The 21,976-nt window shown below is 30.3% G+C and overlaps 1 protein-coding gene across 1 annotated transcript in view; it reads right to left on the reverse strand.

The window, feature by feature from the left end:
* Idi (Isopentenyl-diphosphate delta isomerase) overlaps positions 1-21,976 on the reverse strand; it is a 36,234-nt gene that overhangs the window by 6,105 nt on the left and 8,153 nt on the right. Inside the window, exons 3-6 of the mRNA XM_035352555.2 lie at positions 11,253-11,345; positions 7,601-7,731; positions 4,646-4,829; positions 637-778 (exon numbers count right to left, since the gene is read on the reverse strand). Of these exons, the coding sequence (XP_035208446.1) occupies positions 645-778; positions 4,646-4,829; positions 7,601-7,731; positions 11,253-11,345 (542 nt within the window). The 3' untranslated portion in view covers positions 637-644. The remainder of the gene's footprint in view (positions 1-636; positions 779-4,645; positions 4,830-7,600; positions 7,732-11,252; positions 11,346-21,976) is intronic.

Genomic DNA, 21,976 nt, shown 5'->3' on the forward strand with positions numbered 1-21,976 from the left:
CCCCCGAACGTGTTCGACAATACTTTTAGGAGGTTCAGAGTTTTAAAGCATTTCTTTCTTAAGTGAAGCATGTGTGGAACAAACCATTCTAATACTGTTTTCTTTATCTAACTTCCTGAATATGCAATGTTATATTGTCACAGTTTTGCTGTATATGTTACAAATCACATCACTCCAATATTAAAAAAATAAAAAATATTAAGCACATTTTATTGCTTTTAAAACATTTGGCTGTTTAATGACTATGGTTATAATTCAAAATAACTCTTAATTTAAGATAGTGTAAAACACCTAATAACAACACAAAAACATGCTATTTGCCAGGAAAAATTGGAAGCTAAATTAAAGATCTTGTATCTTAAATGGCAATACTTGCTGTGCTATAGGGAAAGTAATGCCTTGTAAATGTAACATGATTTAACGGCCCAAAAAACTAGTCATTTGAAAACCTTACAATCTTTCAAAATGTTCTAAAGATTTTATGTTGTTCTGGCAAAAAAGTAACATTACACAAATCTGCAGAAATATTATTCAGCATTTCTGCAAGCTAATACACATTTTTCAAGTTTTAAGAAGAGTCTATGATAAATTCAGAGTCTTCTTATTCAGAAATAAAATAATATTTATGAGTCATACCTTTAGAACTAAAGACGATGAATGGTTTTATGATCACGCAGAGGTTTTAATTTGTCCAAGTTATCCCAATAATTAGGCAGGAAAGACTTTGCAATGAGTTGAAACCAAGGAGTAATTTTGTAGCCTTTGTTCTTCATTCCATCTAATATAAAGAGTCTATTATGAGCAATTATATGAATAATTATCACACTATACAATATGAAAAGAAAAATTACAAGGCTAATAAAATTTACCACAACACATACTAAAAGCTACTACTTATGAAATAGATAGGAAGAGAATAAAGATCAAGAAGTCCATAATGAAAGGATTTTTTTTTTTTTTTTTTTATTCTTTTTAAAAAATTTCAAAGAAGTTATTCAGAACACTGCTTAGAGATACACAGCAAGCAAAATCACATGTCAACATATTATGATTTCATGCTATATACAAATTAAAGCAAAATTGCCTACTTTATTGATTGTACATAATTAGTATAAAGCACATACATTATGTTTCGTTATTGAAAAAGTTTATAAATTGTTTGTATCTTAGATGATTAACTCCAACTTTTCTTCCTTTAAAGCACCTTTCAGTTCTGTAGAGCAGCTTTCTCAGACTGGCAGTCTCCAAAGCAATATTTTGCAGAGCACATATGCATTTCAATTATATATTTTTTTTTAAGCATGGTACTACAGAGATTTCAAAAATTTAGATATTTGAAGTCAGTTTGCATTATTTTCATTACCATTAAAACCAAACATGGATAACAAACTAGAAAAATCCACAATTGGAGCTAACTAATTTACATTGTGATATAAATCTCATTTAAAGATTTGAAGACATAGATTTTCCTACTTTTATTCATACTTATTAAAAAATAGAAAATCCCAGATAGGAATTTTTGCACTAAAAAATGCTTCATTTTGTAATACATATTTATATATGAAAATGCAAACATCTTTTTTTTTTCACAGTTGATAATTAGTAAAAAATGAACCGAATTAACTAATGAGCATCTGCAATCCATATTGAAGATAATTTCTAGGAACTTCTCTCCAAAGTTACAACTTTATATTAACACTGTTAAGTGTCAAGCTGTAGTATAATTAGTGTAGTACAAGTGCTATAATTATTTACATAACACAAATACATTTTTAATTAAACATTGAGATGAGAAACGTGATAAATAAGAGAAAATTGATAAATAAGTGAAACAGACTAAGTCATTATTTATTCTCAAGTTTTGTTCCAATTGGTAAAGTTTCTGAGAAAACTTGAAAAGTTTTAAAAATTTGTTTTAGTTTAAAGCAAATTATTTAATAAATAAGTAAACATGTTAGAATAATTTGAAATAAATTATGAGTTTGAAAATTTAATATTTGGTTGTCAATACATTTGAGCCTGCAAACTATAGTAACCAGGAAATGTTTTGCGATACTGCTTGCTTCAGATGCAAAATAAATATAAATTTGAATCTGAATTTTTTCCTTTCTGATACTATTTATTATTTATATATGTTTTGATAAATATTTAGCAAAATGAAATTTAAAATAATTTTATTATGTTAATATAAAATTATTATTTTGTTTAAAAATATAGTTCTAACTGATTAGCTATTTTTAGATTATGCCCACATGCAAATTTGAGTTTGAGACCATTTCTGCAAAGTGCGATTCCAAAATATTTTAGTGCATCATTTCTTGAGAAATAATATGGCTTTGAATATAAGTTTAATATTTCTAGGGCACTTCTCATACACAAAATTTAAATTGCCTCATATAAAGTTTAAAGGTGCAATATTCAGTGTTCTAAGGAACACTAAATCTGGTATATTAGCAATAAATAATAAAACCAACTGATATGAATGATTACAATCAACCAGCTACTGTAATTATAACAGTTCAATCTAAATTTCTAGTCAACTTCATTCTGGGCATTATATACATTCACTACTGTATTACTCTATATAAATATATGCATATAGATGCATAACAAACACACACAGATCTGTGCTATATTATATGTCATAATATATCCAGAATTTCATTTATTACTTAAGCACAGTAAAATCCCAACTACCCAGTATTTAACTAACTTTAATTTGGGAGAAAAATTTAGCAAATGAGAGATTTGCAACACCATTATAGAGCTCGTAATACTATTAATATATATACATTATAGCCAAAACAGTGTGATTTACCACCAATAATGGATAAACATGACACCCCAACACATTCACACGTTCATTTGTTTAAATGTACATTCAATTAATTCTCAAAAAGCCAGTTTAAAATTTGCAAAGGAAGATGCAAGTTCTATTTTTCTTAGCATTTTGATAAAAAATATATTAATATTTGGGACTGCATGAAGTGGAGTATTTTCAAAGTTCTGAGCCTAGAAAAAACACCCGTACATTACTTAAAAAATGGACAAACGGTGTTCATGCAACACGAAAAATTATGATAAGCAATTTAAGTTTTTATGTGCTATACTGTAATTTGTATCTCCTTATTAAGCAAATACTTCTGCTCATTTAAACTTCTAGAATGATCGCCGACATACATATACCATGGTACTCTTGTTTCACATTACTTGCTTAGAGGTGCTGTGGGTTTTGCTCTTATATAGATGAAAGTGTATCATGCTCTTGGAGAGCTTTTGGAGGGTGAAGATATTCAATGCATGAATTGGCATGCAAAGTCAATGAATCTAAATCCCATAGAATATGTTCGGGACCTTCTCAAGGAAACATTTGGCAGCATATGAACAGCTACTAGTAATGATCCTGCAGCTGAAACTGGCACTACAAGAGGAATGGGGAATGATAACCTTAACAGCTCCTCAACTACCTTGTCTTCCACATAGAAGAAGAACGTTGCAACTCCATTATCCAAGTCTGGTGATTCTATCCCCTTCTAAAGAATATTTATTTATTTATTTATTTGGCTAAGGTCTGTCACATGGATGTTCTTGTCTTCTCTCTAGTTCTGCTCACACAGCTACTTTTCTCTAGTTCTGCTCACACAGCTACTTTTTTTAATAAAAAGCTCTTTTGACCTTTTGATTTTTTGTTTGGATGGTTTTACTCACTTATCCCAGATTTCCACATTTTGTGCATATATATAGGAAAATTTCAAGCAGAACCATGCAACCATGCAAAACAAAATTATCAAAAAAATTTTATTACCTTTAGCAACCTGTAAAAGATAAGAAAAATATAAAGCATTCATAAATTGAGAAAAGTTGACATTCCAGTAATATCTTGTTTCAGCCATGTCATGTCAATCAATCAGCCATGTCAATCTTTGTATTTGATCATTATTGAATAAAACATGCTTTGCAAACCAAAGAACTTAATATGCTATAGGCAATTGATATAGCCTTTGGCAACACTTGTCATAATTCTATTGCACTTATTAATCATTACTACTCAATCATACGCAATATCATCTAAGGCTATTTCGATCATCATAAGGATATTTTGTTTTCCACAGCCCCCTTTCCTACTAAAAATAATATCAATAAACAAACTGTGGATGATTTTGCTTTTTTAGAATACTTCAATGTGAATTGCTAAAACATCACACCTATAAAATTATGTAAACATTTACATAGTCTGACAGGAAATGAACCAAAATGAAACAACTTAAGTTTGGCCAAAATATCTATCTTTTAAAAACATCTTCAATCAACATAAGTACGATAATAATTTTAATAATTTTATACGTTTTCTAAAAGTAGTTGTGTCCAATTTAATAGAAATATGTTACAGCACAATCAGTCTTTTCATATGATAAATGTTGAATAAAACATAAAATGCTAGCAAGATCCATCACACATACCATTTAAATTTTCATTTTATAGAAACATCCATAATTATTTTTGAAGGAAATAAAACAATATGTCATGGATGCCCTGTATGTATCAAATGTTCCTTTGATACACTTGGGATACAGTAATAATTTAAACTAATCTCATGATGTAAGAAATCAAAATTTATAATATAAGAAAAAATATAACATTTTACCTAGGAAACCTTGGAGATCATTTCGGGCTACATATACACATTCCTTCACTTCATTTGGGTTAGGATTAAGTTCAATATCTTTTTTAAGAACGAGGATGTAATCTATTTCTCTCTCTCCCCACTGGTCATCAGATGGTGCTGTGTACATAATTCTAGTCATATACAAGAAATCTTCAGGTGCGACCTATAAAAATATTATCTATTCAGAAAACAAAGCCACATAGTTATCTGCAATTAATTATGTCATACCCTGAACTATCATTTATTTAGATCATACTAAAATATTTATCAAAAATCTATGTAATCTAATCTCTAAGGCAAATGAAAGCTATACCCAAAATTATGGCAGTATTTAAATCAAGAATGCCATTACAGTATAGATTCAAATGCATGTTTCTCTTTCCTTTGAATGATTTTCTTTCATGTTTCATTCCATAATTAAGTTAAAAACAGTGGTATTTTACATGCCACAATTTAATAGAGAATACTTTCATCTTATAATCTGCACTTAATGACTGTCAAACAATTATACAGGTTAATAAAATCATTTTCAGTGCAGCTCATCAAGTGAACGATTTTATTAGTTCCATGACTTATAATCTAAGTTTTCAAAGAATGCAATAACTGCATTCAAAATAATATGAATCAATGCATTTTTACTTTTTTAGTGAAATTTTATTAACACACAAAAAATTATACCTATATGAAAGTTTAGTTCATATTTTAGGCCTGTATTTTAACTCCAAAGTTAGGAAACTTCTCAACTCCCTTCTTTTCCAATAACTGTTCAGATTTTAATATAACATATATATTACATGACATTCTATTAAAAAAGACTTCATGATTCCTTCCAAATATTGTTTGTTAAGCATATTTCAGATGAAATATTATCAGTTAAGAGCTATATAATTAGACTACAATGAATAATGAATGATTATATACAGTGGACTTTTAATTTGAACTTGTACAAAAGAGCAAAACTGTTCAAATCATTCCAATGTGGAATAAATAGTATTCCTGAAAATCAATTTTAAAATATAAAAAAGATAAAATTTTCTAAATTATGTCATATTTGTAAACACATGTATAACTATATTAAGTATATATATAAAAGTGTTACAAAAAGTACTGACCAGTAGTTTTCTGTTCACCCCTATTAATTTCAGACATTTAAAAAGTTTTGCAATTTGTAACAATTTTATGGTTAATGACAGCTGAAATGGAATGCATGTATACAAACACTTAATAGACTCAGTAAGTGCTTCTCAGGTGGTAGTAAATATACTCGAAATCATGGACAAATTCTTCAAAATTAGATTTGTTTTTCTCATTTCAAAGACAATTTTAACAATTTCTTCATCACTTACTTTACAAATTTCCAAATCACTGCTGTTTGAGACATTAGATTGTAAAACTTAAAAGTAGGACTCCTTGTGACGTTTCTCCTTTTCCTTATTGGGTTTTCCATTCTGTAATTTATGGAAAGGTAAGTAAATCCAGTAAAGTTCTTCACTTTTACTGCAGATTCCACAGTCTCGAAGCATTCAAATCAGTGAAACCAATCGAACAGTTAAGTCATAATTTTTAATCTACTGAAATAAAACCTATGACTCTTATGATAATGACTTCAGATTTTGATTATACCTTCATTAATAATAGTATTATGTACAGCCTTATTAAAGGACTTTCAAAAACATCTCGGCCACAGTCACATTACATAAATGGAAAATCAACCATGCAACCAGCCCATTCGCCTGGGCTTGAACACAGGTCAAACTAGCAGTATCTAACGAGCTTAACTTACTCATCCACTGGCAAAACTTTGGTACTTTGGTACGAGTGGGAAGCCATATGAAAACTTAGAAATTGCTGTAATTGATCTTCTCTAATAAAGGAATGATCAGAAGTAACTTTCAAAAACTTTCCATGAGCTATTAAACTCATGAACTCCAAGGTTTCAGATAAGTGTCATTTTCAACAAACGTCTACTCTGCATATTTTTTCCCTACAACCATAGTGCGCCTACAATTTGCATGAACATTTAAAAAGCAGTAAGCTTTAAAGAGCTCCATGTTCCAAACTCACAAATGAAAAGAAATTTTGTGAACGTCACAGAGATTTTGTGAAACTCATAAATGAAAAGAGATTTTGTGAACGTCACAGAGATTTTGTGAAACTCACAAATGAAAAGAGATTTTGTGAACGTCACAGAGATTTTGTGAAACTCACAAATGAAAAGAGATTTTGTGAAACTCATAAACGAAAAGAGATTTTGTGTGTGAGACTAGAAGCATGGAAAAGGAGAACAAAGATACTGCCACTATTCTAATAGAAACTGTTCGGTTGCAATGCATACATTAATCACCAGGTGTTATATGTTCCTATTAAAAAGAGTGCAAAATAAAAGGTGCTATAGAAAAAAAGAATAATAATCAAAAACTTTTTTCAGGAAGGAAATTAAAAAATAAATATTTGGAATAAATCCAGGACATTTAAGATATTTTATCAAAAACAAAAATAATGGTAGTCTTATGTTAAAACCATAACTAGTTTCTTTTCATGTTTGATTGCCATGCTGGTTAGTTTGTTAACTGAATGAGGCAAAGCAAAAATAGATTATTAGCCTAAAAAGATGACTTTCTGAGAGAAACTGGATTTTTTTTATATCATAACCCCATGCAGCCACACATTTCACATGAATATGAATCAAACTACAAGTATTTAGCTGTTTATTCTCTCAACCCGATGCTTGACATACCTCTGTCACAGAACATGTAAAATTTTGGTACATACTTTAGTCACAGCAATATCTATATGCTGGAAAAAAGTAATAATGAATAATTTATATATACATTGGACATTTATTTTTAATTGTTTTTCAATCTTTTATAAGTACCTGTATGGGTTAAAAAGCCATTTAGTTTCTTCTCCAGAACAGAATTTATTAAAACTTACACTGGCTGGATCAATTCCTAATTCGATGCCTAATCTTCTCTGAGCAGCTCTTTTAACTCCAAGAGCCTTAATTTCCTCCAATTCAGATGCAATATACAATGGATGACTGCAGCAGGTATTTGTGTAGTAGCCTGTTAAACAGAAAATTTTATAAATTAAAACATTGCATACTTATCCGTTCAAAATACAGAAAGGAAAATGGCAGTATTAAACTACACTGAAATCTGCAGTAGAAAAAAAGCATAATTATAGAATCCTGCATTAAATTGTAACAAATTATTTATATTTAGTACTTTTAATTACACAGTAAAAATTTTATTTCATCCAACTTATCACAATTTGTGGTATTTAAAAAAAAAATGGAGAGTCAGGGTAAACCACTTTACATAATAGCTTGTTGGTTTTCATTTCATTACAATTTGATTTTCTGAATTCAGAATCCTTCATAAATTATGTTTAATTTAATTACTACACATAAGAGGTTACATGAAAAAATGTTTCATATGGTGGATTCATATATTCAACATCACAAAAATATCAGTTTTTAATTCTTTACAAGTAAAATAAGAATCTGTTTTATTTACCTTTTCTTTTTCCTTTTTTTTAATAGAGTAAAAAGAAGAAAAACAAGTGTCATGTACAGTACACTCCCGATTATCTGCGGAATTGGGTGGCATGGCCGCCGCGGATAACAAAAATTGTGGATAATTCGAAAAAAGCTAAAAACGGGTATAGCAAAAGAGAAAACAGTCATTCCAACTTTGAAAAATCGTTTTATGTACAATAAAACATAAAATAAACAGCAGGAAATGTTTAACTAATGCTTTATATTTTAGTATATCACTCAAAACTAATCCTCCCACAACTCAAAACTAATTTCCCACCACTCCCACACTTACACACATTTTTCTAATTCTTTTCCCCCTGCTCTGCTTTTGGCAATTTCTTTATTCTCATTATCCACATTTTACTGCAATCTTCCTCATCAGAAATATCTTATTTCAAAGCATAAAAATATTGATGTTGCTACTGCTAACTAAGCTTAACAGAAACTGTGCATGTCTCAGTAATGTCCATTACCATTAGCAAGAATGTAAAAATTTTGAATATTATAGAAATAATTTCTAGGTGAAAATTGGCACGTTTTATAATAGGAATAAATCTCAGTTTGTGAAGTCTAAAAGAATAAGGGAAGGGCTAATTTTCTGTGAAACCACAAAATGTAACAGCTACCTATCATAAGAAGGACAAAATGTTAATGAAAATGGGAAAAGCCTTCAATTTTTTATTCATCTTTAGCTTCTAAAGAAGATTATCCTGAAGACCCTTAGATCATTTCTTCAATTTCATACAAGCATACCGTCATCATAATGTCTAGTCTATACTGTTATCATATTGCCTCTGATCATTGTAAATATTGTGCGATCATCACATAATTATAGGTGTTGTTAAATCCTACAGTAAGTTAATATCTTTTTCCAAACATACAATTTCTTTCTTGTATGTTATGTACAAATATATACACATAATTTTCACTGTAAAATTTGCAGCAATAAAAAGTATTTTGAAAGAAATGTTTTCCTTTTCCAACATTTTCTGAAACAATTCATTGCAATATACAGCTGCTTAAATCTGCTTAAATTTTTAGACTTCTTTACTTAATACATGCTAGTGAGAGAAATAGTATATTGCAATACAGAATAAATTTTTAAGAATATAATATATGAAGTAATATAAATACTACTACAGTGTAAAATAATATGTTACAGAAGTACAGTATATTTTATTTATAAATACTGATAATGCCTTGTGTCAAATTCATCAAGTTTCACCAAATTTATACATATAATATGAGTATTCTATTTTATACAGCATCTCCTATTATCTGCAGTCCTGGAATAAATTCCCTTCAGATCAGTATTATCGCCAGCAAGCTGAAAAATATTTTGTAAGAGTCACTGTACTTCATCACTTTCAAATAGTGTCTACAGATATCCAATGCAGATGAAATACTAGTCTACACAGAGAAGGATTTTCAGATCACAACAATGTTATTTGTACAAGCATAACACCATGATAATGATTTCAGTACGGATGCAGCAGAAGGAAAACTGGATGAATAAAAAATCTGGCAGCAGACCACAAAATGTAATATCATGGAATCCAGAATACCAGAGATCTCATCTGCATGGCAGGGCTAGATATGCATCCTCTTGTGTGTTAGTGTAACACTCTGATATTGACCATTTGTTGCACAGTAGACTACATACTTACATTCTTTTGTAGAGGATTTCCTTAACAATAAAGCACTGAAGTCTCAAACAAGGATGGTTTCATGAACAGATGGTGTTTTCTGATAAGTCCTATTTTTATCTGGATTACAATAATGGCTGTATATGTAAAAAATTGCAATGGTTTCATGAACAGATGGTATTTTCTGATAAGTCCTACTTTTATCTAGATTACAGTAATGGCTTTCCAGCATGTAATTTAGATCTTAAATAAATGAGAAGCATAGTATGTGATGACAGTTATGATAGATGTTCCTAGCTACTATGAATTACATGCACTATCAGCTGGCAACTGCTAAATCAAGAAAGTTAAGGCGAAGATCACCCCCCTTTTTTTTTCAACACACTTCTGGTGCTTGAACACTTCACCAAGCTTTCACAACCCAGCAGTAGATACCACTCCTTCCTGGACTTATCTTTAACAGACATGCCAACAACCGAACATGTCTGGGATATAGTTACTCATCATTTTTTTTCGAACAGTCAATATCACTGAGCTGTAGACTTGTACTGAAACAGACTGGCATACAGCACACCAAGGATACATCCTAATTCTTTTCAATTCAATGTTGCAACATAGATGGCTTTCAAAAATACTAATTTTGTACCAGCAATTTTGCTGCAATGATCTGAAATCACTCATTTGCATAATTTAACGTTACATATTCAAACTGGGAAAACTAGTAGTTATTAGATATAGTACATGTAACTAATCCAGTTCCAATCGCCAGTTCAACAAGGGTATCAGTTTTTGGAAGGCACAAACTAAGTAAGAATTAAATGAAATAATAATATAAAGCCAAATATAGCTTTAACATACTTCATTTACATCACGAGACAAGTGTATTCATTATCTAGATATGGACTGGATATTATCTGGATATTATCTGGATATGGAGGTGGGACAAAAATGCTGGGAACAAGGCATATATAACTATAATCATTACAAAATGCTTTTCTGAAGAAATACTAAAGCAGAAGGTAAATATATTAAAAGATGAATGTTTAAGAACAAATATATAAAAGTACAATCTGCTGTCTGAAAATCTTGAGGATACACATATTACATTTAAGGATTCAGAGCATACATATAGTATAAGAGCCAATAAGCAATATACAGTAATACCAATGAAAATATATATTTGATGATGCTTTACATTTTCATTTGATTATTTTTTTAGAACTTAAAACACAACGATTTATGTTCAATATTGTTCAAACTGCTTCAAATGAAAGTCCTTAATAACCGCATGCAACAATAAACAAGTGCTCCCATCTAACAAATTTATTTAGTATTTCTTATCATTGCACTACAGAATTCTGCACTGATAACAGAAAATGTGATCTATTGATCAACTAACCTGGGAAGGTAATTTTGGCATCAGATCTTTGTTGCAATAGAAGTTCACCTTTCATGTTGAAAAGAAAAACACTAAAAGCTCTGTGCAGTAAACCTGTAAAAAACAAAAAATTTAATGTTTTAATATGTAAAAAAAAAAACTGACCCTTCCTCAAGAAAAAAAAAGGGGGGGAAGGAGAATTTTTTGTATTTAGCATTACAAAAATGCAACTAACTTTTCTAAATGGACCTCAATCACAGGCACAGTTTTTCTGTTAGAACTTTTCTAAATTTTAATTTCATATGACAGCTAACCAGAAAAATAATTATATGACCAATTAATATAAAGTTTGGTCAACTAACAGTCAATAGCATAACTTTCTTGCGATGTAACTGGTTAGGTCAACTCCATAAAATCTCATTAACGGACACTCCTGCATTAGTGTATTAAAAAGGCATTTATTTTAAAAAATTATAAAATGAATATATTTTTACTAATTGAGCAGTTTTAAATTACATAATTACTGGATAACATATATTGTTTTTACGAAAAATAAATATTTTTACCAAGAATTTACAGTTTTGCTATCTTCAATTATTTTATTTTAATCACTTGATGCAATTTATGTCTTTACATAAATTTCTCAAAATTTTGTAAACATTATTCCCAAATTGTCACTAATATTTTACATTCTTCAATAGCATGGGCATATATAGATACACATTTTCATATTTTTTTTTACTCATTTTACTGAATACTCCTAAATTAACCCCTCTTATAACTGCTCCAGTGACTGATATAACTGCTCCAGTGACTGATCTTCCCTTGAGGAGAAATGGAAATATTCCAAGTCCATGGAATAAGCAAAATTGATAAATGAATTAAAACTTTGCACCTGCAGTTTTAATGAGGACTAAGGAAAGATTAAAAACAGCAAGCAATAAAGTAAATCTAAAGAAATAATGAATGCATGAAGTCAACTAACCACAGAAGTCTATTATGATTTAGAATCTTACACCAATAAAATTTTTTAAGGGAAACTAGTCCTTGATAAAGTTCTGACATATTACGCAGATTAGGTTGAATGTGTGTGGAAAGAAACACAGGCAAGATAGAAAACAACTTGAGCAAAAATGATCCATGCATCTAATTAAGAATGTGTAAATTCTATCAGGAGACTTGTTGCTTATGTAGGGGCTAATTCCTTCAGTCTCAGATCAGCTGGGGTCTGTGCCTCTGGCGGCAACTTCTGCAAGTAGCAAAGTTTTAGTATGGATATTATTATTGCAAATATTACAAAACTGCATATTTCACAGAAAATGTCAATTAGATTATAGTGCGAAAATAGATTTTATTGTGAATATGTAAATATTTATTAAGTTATTGGGCTGTGTGAAAATGATAGCAGGGTTCTTGAGTAGCATACATAAAGACATTATAGTGAAATGAAATTTTAAACTGCCACATTAAAGTTGCAGTTAATTTAGAGAAATTGGTGTGTTCATTACTAAATTTATTTCATTTGTGATTTATAACATGTATATATTTGTTTAGGATATTGATTAGTAATATGTCATTTCCATTTCTTATACTACGCTGAACTGATTAATATTTAGTACTGAATCATTTTCCATTAGTTTGGCTAGTTATTATTATTGGCTAAAATCATTTTCCATTAGTTTGGCTAGATAATACAATATTTTTGCAATATTTGCAAAATTGTGTATGTACAGAGAAATCTAAAGATTTTTATTATTAGAGTGCAAAAATAGTCCTCTGTGTGAATATGTAAATATTTATTATGTTATAGGGCCGTGTGAGGACGATAGCAGAGTTCCTGAGTAGGCTACATAAAGGCGTTATAGTGAAATGAATTTTTAACATGCTAGGTTAAAGTTACTGTTAGTATAAATTGGTATAAAATTATTCAATCTATTCCATTAGTGATTTGAAATTTGCTTATATTTGTTTAAATGAAATTTGTATTATTTAGTAATGTGCGAGTCCTATTTTTGTACTGTGCTGAACTATTTCAGTGTTTAATATTGAATCGTTTTCTTAGTATCATTTATTAGTATGAGTAGTCATTGTTGCATATATTGAAAAAATGCCTATTTCTGGGAAAATGTAAATTTGATTATTTCAGTGCACTGCAGAGACAACTTTATTAGAAGGGTTCGAATGGGGTTTTAATTATGTAGCATTAAAAATATGTATGATATGCATGTCATGCATGTCATGTCACCAGCAGCTGAGCGGTTAGGTCTGAACACTGGTAGTTCAGCGGGGGGGGGGGGGGGGCTAGAATGCCACCAAATTAGTTGGCTGCATGGGCATTCCCATCGTTTCGCTCACGCATAACTTGCATATGACCCAGTTACTCTTAGAAAGTCCTCAACGAAGACATCTCTCCTCTTAGGCAGATAATCCTCTTATGCTTTGCCATAAGTAAAGAAACAACCATTTGTTATGTATATTTCTGTTATAACAAAAATGGTACATAAAAAATGTCTTACTATAAATAGGATTTTACATTTATCTCACACCCTACCTATTTCTATGTTTATTTAAAAAATTTTAATTTACTAGAGAAACTTAAAGGAAGATGAGTGAAGGCGGCAGTTTTACGTTTTTGCTCCATATAGGAAAAATGCTAAATCCGGCGCTGACTTCCTTCAAACCTCTGATTGAAGTCTCATAACAAACTTCATTTGGTACTTATTTTAGACTAAATAATTAATCTACCTTCATATAAAGTACCTAAGGTTTGTTTATTTTTAGTGCATATAAGGAAAACAGTACAAGCAAACAGATGAAATGAGGACATAATATTAAATAAGGTAATAAAGCAAAAAAGGTACGCAAAAAAAGTATTATTAATGCAACAGAACATTAGAATCTATTCTGGGAGCAGGAGAAAGATCACCCAGACAAATAACTATTGCGTAATAAGATAGAAAAGCTGCCAAACGACTTCCATGCCGCCGCGAATCGCAAAGCAAAACAAAACTGAAAATCACTAACCATGTCTTGTTTGACCTTCAAAATATCACTCAATGATTTTTAAATACAGACTTGCTACAAGAAATAAGTGGAACGAACTAGAACTTTCTCAGCGCTTCACAGTTGACCTTGGATAGCCCTGTTGGTAATTCTCAAAGTAAATAATACTCATAACTTTGCCTTGCAATCCCTTTTTTTTTTTTCTTTTTTTTTTTTTAACTAGACCTTCTTTTAGCTTTTAAGTAGATTTAAGGTCTACAACTCTCATAGAAATTAAAATGCTGTTATATTCAAATAAATTACAATCCAAACTGCAGTTTAATTATAACAGCATATGCAATTTTTAATCAGTTTTATAACATTAAATAGTACTAAATATAACCAGGATTTGATTCAAAAACATAAATTGAAAAAAATTTCCGAAAAATTTGGCGCAGTAATATAAACTTCAAATTAGATATTCCGTTATAGTATATAAGAATAAAAAGATTAATGTACTAGCAGAAATTTTGTAAACAATACATTTCATATTTAATAAGTTGTTCCCTCAGAATCATTTTCATGCCTAGGAACAGGGTCTCATCAAAAACATTAATTAGGGATAATTATGAATAAATTTAGAGCAATGTTGCGGAACAGCACAACATAATGCTTCTAATCAAGCAGTCATGGAAAAGTTTTCAAATAATTAGTTCCATCATGCATTAAAATAATTTAGAATCTCCCTTTTGCAAGTATTAATTTATGATTATGAAAATATTCCTATCAAATTTAATAGCTCCATATCAAAATGTTTATCTTCAGTAAAAGATACTTCAAAATTTAGATTATGCAACTAAAGTCACTTAACAAATCTACCCAACCAATTATATTATTTGAATTTTTTATGATAAATTTATTATAAATACAAAGTAAACATGTAATGAAGTAACACTAGCAATTATGTATAATTTTCACTCAAATTATTGATTTTCAAGAGTTTCTCAGAATTACTGCTGCACCACAAACGATATTCATGGAAAATAAATGACATTTTTTTTTTTTTTTTTTTTTTTTTTTTCGGTTTTGAAAAATGAAACTAGAAGACACTTCCTAGAAGAAAACTTTGGTCAGAGAGGAAAAAATGATATGGTATTTAAATAATATTTTTATGGTAATTCATTATTAAATTATATTTTTATGGATAGCATAAGGACTATATGCCTAACAAATGCATTAAAAAATGCTTTTGCGAAAGATTTTTAAAGAGAAAAAGGCTTATATTCATGTTACACATGGGAAGGAGGAAAATAAAAAGTAAATGCAATCAGCCCACACTTTAAAAGTCAAGCCACCAGTATTAAGTGGCCTTATCCACTCTCTGTACTGGTGGGCTTCATGTTAAATATTTAATCATATTAATAACAAGATAAGGCTTCAAGTTAGCCTTTTTAAGTAAGAGATATTACACACACATGTAAAAAATTTCATGCAACCAGCCTATTTCAGAACTAGAAATCGAAGAATATTGAAATTATCAAAACAAAACCTAAGCTGAATGACCTACTGAAACAATATACGATACAGGTAAAAGACTTGTACAGGTTATTTATTTTGTGATGTTTAAATTAAGTACCAGAAAGCACACAAGTATCTAAAAGGGGTAATACTTTTGTGGAAGACTTATTAAGGAAAACTGGCTTGCATTTACATTACACAGTACGAAAACCACGAAAATATCCATGCCATCTGCAAGGATTCGAACCCTGATCAGATGGCTGATCAGATGGCAATGTCACCTACTCAGCTAACAGCAGACTTTTCGTAGTGTTATTTCTATGACTAGATCTTAATCCATGCTCACTAGTGGTTATTCGATAAAACTATGAAATACTGACACTCTGTTGCAAGTTCAACTCCTGCCACCTAAGCTGGGGGGGGGTTGTAAAGCATTTTTGAGATTTTCGAAATGTGGAACATTAATACAAATTTATTTCCCCCTCAGATAATTTACTATAAAGTTATCCATTCTTAAACAAAATAATAATAATAACAAAATAAGTCTCTAATTCGGATGTCCATTATCCGGAATGATCTATAATCCGGACCTCAAAGCCACAAACTTACGCATGCGCGTAAAGCCAGTAAAGCGTTTACCTATGCACGCTTCCGATAGTGAAGAAAGTAACAGAGAACATTATTGAAAACGAACAAATTTCGATTGACAAGTTAGTCGGTATTCTCGACACAGCAATTACAGGACTTGAACAGTGGAACTTTATAACTGAACAAGAAATTATGTCTGTTTATAGAATTAAAGAGAAAGTACTAGCACAAAAAATGAAGCAACTTAAACAACTTACATTGACAGAAATGTTTACTAAAATAAACAAATAAATATTAAGCTTTTTTTTTTTTAAATTTTGATACCCTTTAGATCATAATTGCTCTTTATTTCATAAATTAGGGTTTCATATTTTTAATTGTATAATTTCTGCATGCCATCTTACCAGATTTAAATTCATGATCTATAATCCAGAAAAACCCCTAATCCAGAATCGCTGAAGTCCCGACGAGTTTGGATTATGGACTTTGTACTGTCTAATAAACTACAATAAAACCTAACTTTGGCAATGATTTGGTTGAATAATTTTAATAAATACAGATAGATGCATACAATAGATATACATTTTAACAGTTACAATTTACAATTCAATTTTCTATTTACTTATGCTTCTCATTAAAATCATTTTTTTTCAGGGAGTTTTTTATTTAAACATACAGGTTAATAAAGGCTTTGGTTTTCAGCAATTTCCTCCCCTCTCCTTCCCATCCATTAATATACAAAGAAGAGTGAAGATTTCAAATGACATCCTTTCTACTTCTAACAAATAAAGATAAGAAACTACTAATAAATCCTTTTAGGACAAGCTGTCTGCAATAAACTGATACAATGCATTTGGGGAAACTGCATCTGCTACTGCCTGAGACCTTACCTGAGAGATAAAAACAACATCAGAATTTCGACCATTTGGGACAGTTGTAGTCATTTGAATGAAAGGCCGTTTGGGGTGCTATGGTCTTCAAAAAGTTAAACCATAAAATTCAATTCAACAGCAATATCACAAAATATTCAAAAGAGCACATCTTTAGAATTTCTGATACACAGTTGTGCAGGCAAGCCTCCACATTTATTCAGCGTCAGGTACCTCACACGCTGGAGGTAAAACTTTTTTCTCCGTACAATGTTGACATTGTTCACTTCAAAATCATCGAATTTGTTAATCTAAAACTCTTAAATGCTTTACAAAATATGAAATAGGTAATAAAACAAATTCCAAATTTAGGTTTCCAGATGCCCGTATCCGGGCAGAAACGTATGTTATTCAAAATTTGCTGGCTCTAGGTACCATTGTTTTATCACAATGCGAGAAACATATACACTTATGCAGATTCTTCATTATTTATTTTCTTTATATATAATATGAAGCTCTAATATTTGGTGGCAACAATTTAAAAAAGGATTCGCCATTTATAGTGAATACACACAAGATGCCAAAATGAAATTAATAGCCCTTCTGGGCAAATTACACCTTTGGGGTTAGAAAAAATAGAAGTTTCAAATACTTAGTACATTACGCCCAAAGGGAACTTTTTTAATGTTTTGTGGGTTACTTTTATTTATTAAATATCATGTTCTTTGCACCTAAACCATAAAATTCAGTTCAACAGCAATATCGCAAAATAATTTTAAAATGAGTATATCTTTAGAATTTCTTATGCACAGCACTGGAGATAAAAATATTTTTTCCTGTTTCGTACAGTGTTGCAATTGCTCACTTTGAAATCTTTCAGTTTGTTAATCAAAAATTCGTTAAAAGTTTTACAAAATATAAAATAGATAATAAAAGAAATTCCAAATTTGGGTTTCCAGATGCCCATATCCAGGCGGAAATGTATGTTATTCTAGATACTATCGTTTTGTCACAATGAGAAAAACATGCATAAATTTATGAAGATTCTTCATTATTTAATTTCTTTAAATATAGTACAGGGCTGTAATATTTGGTGGCAACAGTTTGAAAAGTGAACAGACATTAAAGTTTTTTATGTAAAATGCCAAAATAAAATTAATAGCCCTTCTGGGCTAAAAACACTCTTTGGGCTAAAAACACTTACTTAGCATAACAAACCTCTGTTCTTGATGAATTTAATTTATTTAGCTACTGAGTACTGTTCTGTTATCAGGACCGGATTCAGATATCATCAAAAGCTGGCAATTTGGTTAAAAATAATCATCAAAATATTTACATTAAGTTCGAGAAAAATAACAGATATTTGACAAATTACAAATTTTTTAATGCAAATTAAACAACTTGCCAAAGTAGTCGCAAAAAAAAAGAATGGTAGGCAATTAACTCTTAGATTACTAACGGGACATATATGTGCTACTAAAGTTTAAAAATTACTGCTGAGTTAAAAGGTACTTTGAATCTCCAGAATGTTAGCAATCATCTTCCAACAGTTGGAAAATCTAGATGCCGCTGTACTCGTTAGACACAAATGAACATAGGGAAAAGAACAAATATGAGTTGCCCAAAGCGTACTGCTGGGTTATGCAAAGATTGCTTTTTGCCCTGTACCATACGATATAACCTATTTCATACAATAAAATTTTCCAGAATGTTAGGTATGCTTATATTAAGACAATCACTAAGTGTGGGACATATGTATCCCACCATTAACTGCAGCTGGGGCTTAAAAACCACTTGTCAAAAAATCTCAAATGCTAAATTTACCTTATTTGTGATATACAGTACAGTCTTTAATACGGACTCGTCGGGACTTTGGCAATTCCGGATTAGGGATTTTTCCGGATTATAGATCATCAATTTAAATCTGGTAAGATGGCATGCAGAAATTATAAAATTAAAAATGTGAAACCGTAATTTATGAAATAAAGAGCAGTTATGATCTAAAGGGTATCAAAATTTACAAAAAAAAAGGCTTAATATTTATTTTGTTCACATTACTAAACATTGCTAAACGCATGCATAAAGCATACATTATGAATAGTCAAAATTAGAAAATTGCAACCAGAAAACTATTTGATGTGTATATTTATAATGACGAGGAATTTTCATATCAAAGACGGAGTACATCGAGATGAAATACTACATTTAGTAAGGAATTATAAGCCGAATAAAATAAAAACATCTGCCCTGAAGATAAGGATAGCACTGACGGATCAACTTCCAGTTCATTGCGCGGCATTCATTTGAAATGAAATTAAAATGAATTGAAAAAATTAATGACAAGCTGAGTTACTATTTTTATTCACGAGCTGTATACATGAGTAAATAGTTATTTTCTATTTTATTGACATATTAATACATAAATATAAGGATGGATGTGATATTTGCCATTAGCAATTAAACTGATTCATTTAGTTACAAATCTCACGGGCAAATTTATGTACGTAATAATAGCAGCAAGAACTCCCTAAAATTGATACCATTCTTAGGAAGCGAGCAGGAAAAGGAGCAATTACTGATCAAGCAACGTGATAAGGAAATACATATTTGATAATAAACAGTTTTTAGAATTAAGAACTTTTTTAGAAGTAGATAATCCTAATGTTTCACTAACAGAAAGACTGTGGAATGATCTTGCAGAATTGGAAACTCTTCTTTCTACAACTTATATAGCCACAAAAAAATATGCAATCTGAAGAATTGACAGGAGGGAAGAATGGGATGTTTGTTCTTTCTGAAATAGAGGGTTTATTGCAGAAGGAATCATTTCTTCAATAAAGAAAAGAGAAACTAGTTTGCTAGACAATGACATCTTGCTGGGTTCAATATATGTAGATCCGAAACACAGTCAAAAGTCGTTAATTTGTACACCCATAATCCAGACCTCAAAGCTACAAACTTTCTGCGCATGCGTTGTATTGACGCATGCTCGTAAGACCTTTACGGCTGAGAATACGCGTGTGCGCATGCGCAAAATGAGTTTACGCATGCGCGTTTAATGTACAGTATAAGCTAAGCTAAAATTATCTAATTCAGTCAATGTTGCAGATTGCGTTGTTCCTTAATCTTCGAATTAGATCCGGCTTATTAAAGCGAAAGTATGTTTCGAAGTCCATTAAACAAAAAGTGGAATTGCAGCAAAAAATGGATAAAGGCATATCCTTTGTTTATCTAACCATTCCGAAATCTGAAATCTGTTTATTAATTTCACGCTGCTCTGCAGCGGGGAGGGGGGAACACCGCGCAATGAATTGAAAGTTGATTTGTCAGCACTATCCTTATCTTCAGGGCAGATGTTTTTATTTTATTTGGCTTATAATTCCTTACTAAATGCAGTATTTCATCTCAATGTACTCCGTCTTTGATATGATTTAAATCAAATTCCTCGTCATTATAATTCGCTTCCGATAGCGAAGAAAGTGACACAGAGATTATTGAAAACGAAAACATTTTGATTGACAAATTAGTTAGTATTCTCGACACAGCAATTATAGGACTTGAACAGCGGAACTTTGTAACTGAACAAGAAATTATGTCTGTTTATAGAATTAGAGAGAAAGTATTATCACATAAAAAATGAAGCAACTTAAACAATTTACATTGAAAGAAATGTTTAATAAAGTAAACAAATAAATATTAAGCATTATTATTTTTTTTTTTTTTTTTTTGTAAATTTTGATACCCTTTAGATCATAATTGTTCTTTATTTCATAAATTACGGTTTCATGTTTTTAATTTTATAATTTCTGCATGCCATCTTACCAGATTTAAACTGATGATCTATAATCCGGAAAAATCGATAATCCGGAATCACCAAAGTCCCGATTAACAACTTTTGACTGTACCGAATTTTCTTGGATGACGAACAAATTAAAAAAGGCAAAGAAAGTCCTCTATGAACGTTCATTAAGAATGAAATTATTCTCAGAACAACTGGAGAATTTGAATCAGGGCAGTCAAACTGCAGACATTGCAATTGAGTCTCTATCATCCTCTTCTAGTGATAAATCAGATTTTAAGAAATATTTTTGGATAATATTGAAAAGGCTAAGGCAAAGCGAATGAAAATAAAGAACCAAGAGCCTTTAGATATAAAAATGAAAAAATACAAACAAGATTTCTACACGACCTTTAAAGAAATAGAGAAATATGATTGTGCTTGCAAGACAGCTCTTTTAGAACTCATAAAAACCCGCCCTGAAAAGTTAAAATAAGTCATATATATATATATATATATATATATATATATGAGGGATTTGGAGTCGGAGTCATTAAAATTCCAGGAGTCGGAGTCGATCATTTTCCCTAACGACTCTACAGCCCTGGTAATATGTCAAGTGAGTAAATTCAAGTACATTTACACATGTGTGTGATATGCACATGAGTGGATTGGCTACTGCTGCATGTATAGTCATATCAATGCCAAGAAAACGTGACAGTTCTGCCAAATGTTGAAACCTAATGTGCAGAAAATCAAAAAGTATGAAGAAAAATGTAAACATGTATAATTTGCACATATTTTTATATTAAAAAAATATGTATAGTCAACTTACTATTTTCAATCAAGTTTGATTTTATTTTTGATGATTAAATCATCAAACTATTTCAGACTTTTTTTAATTAGATATACTATATACAATTAAAACTTCAGAACTTCCCTAAAATCAAAAATATATAATATAGTAAATGTATAATAGTGTTAGCAATACAAATCAGCTAAAATTTTAT

Source organism: Stegodyphus dumicola, chromosome 1 (genome assembly GCF_044657685.1).
Source record: "Stegodyphus dumicola isolate Sdum_Otavi_A_Nest chromosome 1, ASM4465768v1".
In the NCBI taxonomy this organism is placed as follows: domain Eukaryota; kingdom Metazoa; phylum Arthropoda; class Arachnida; order Araneae; family Eresidae; genus Stegodyphus; species Stegodyphus dumicola.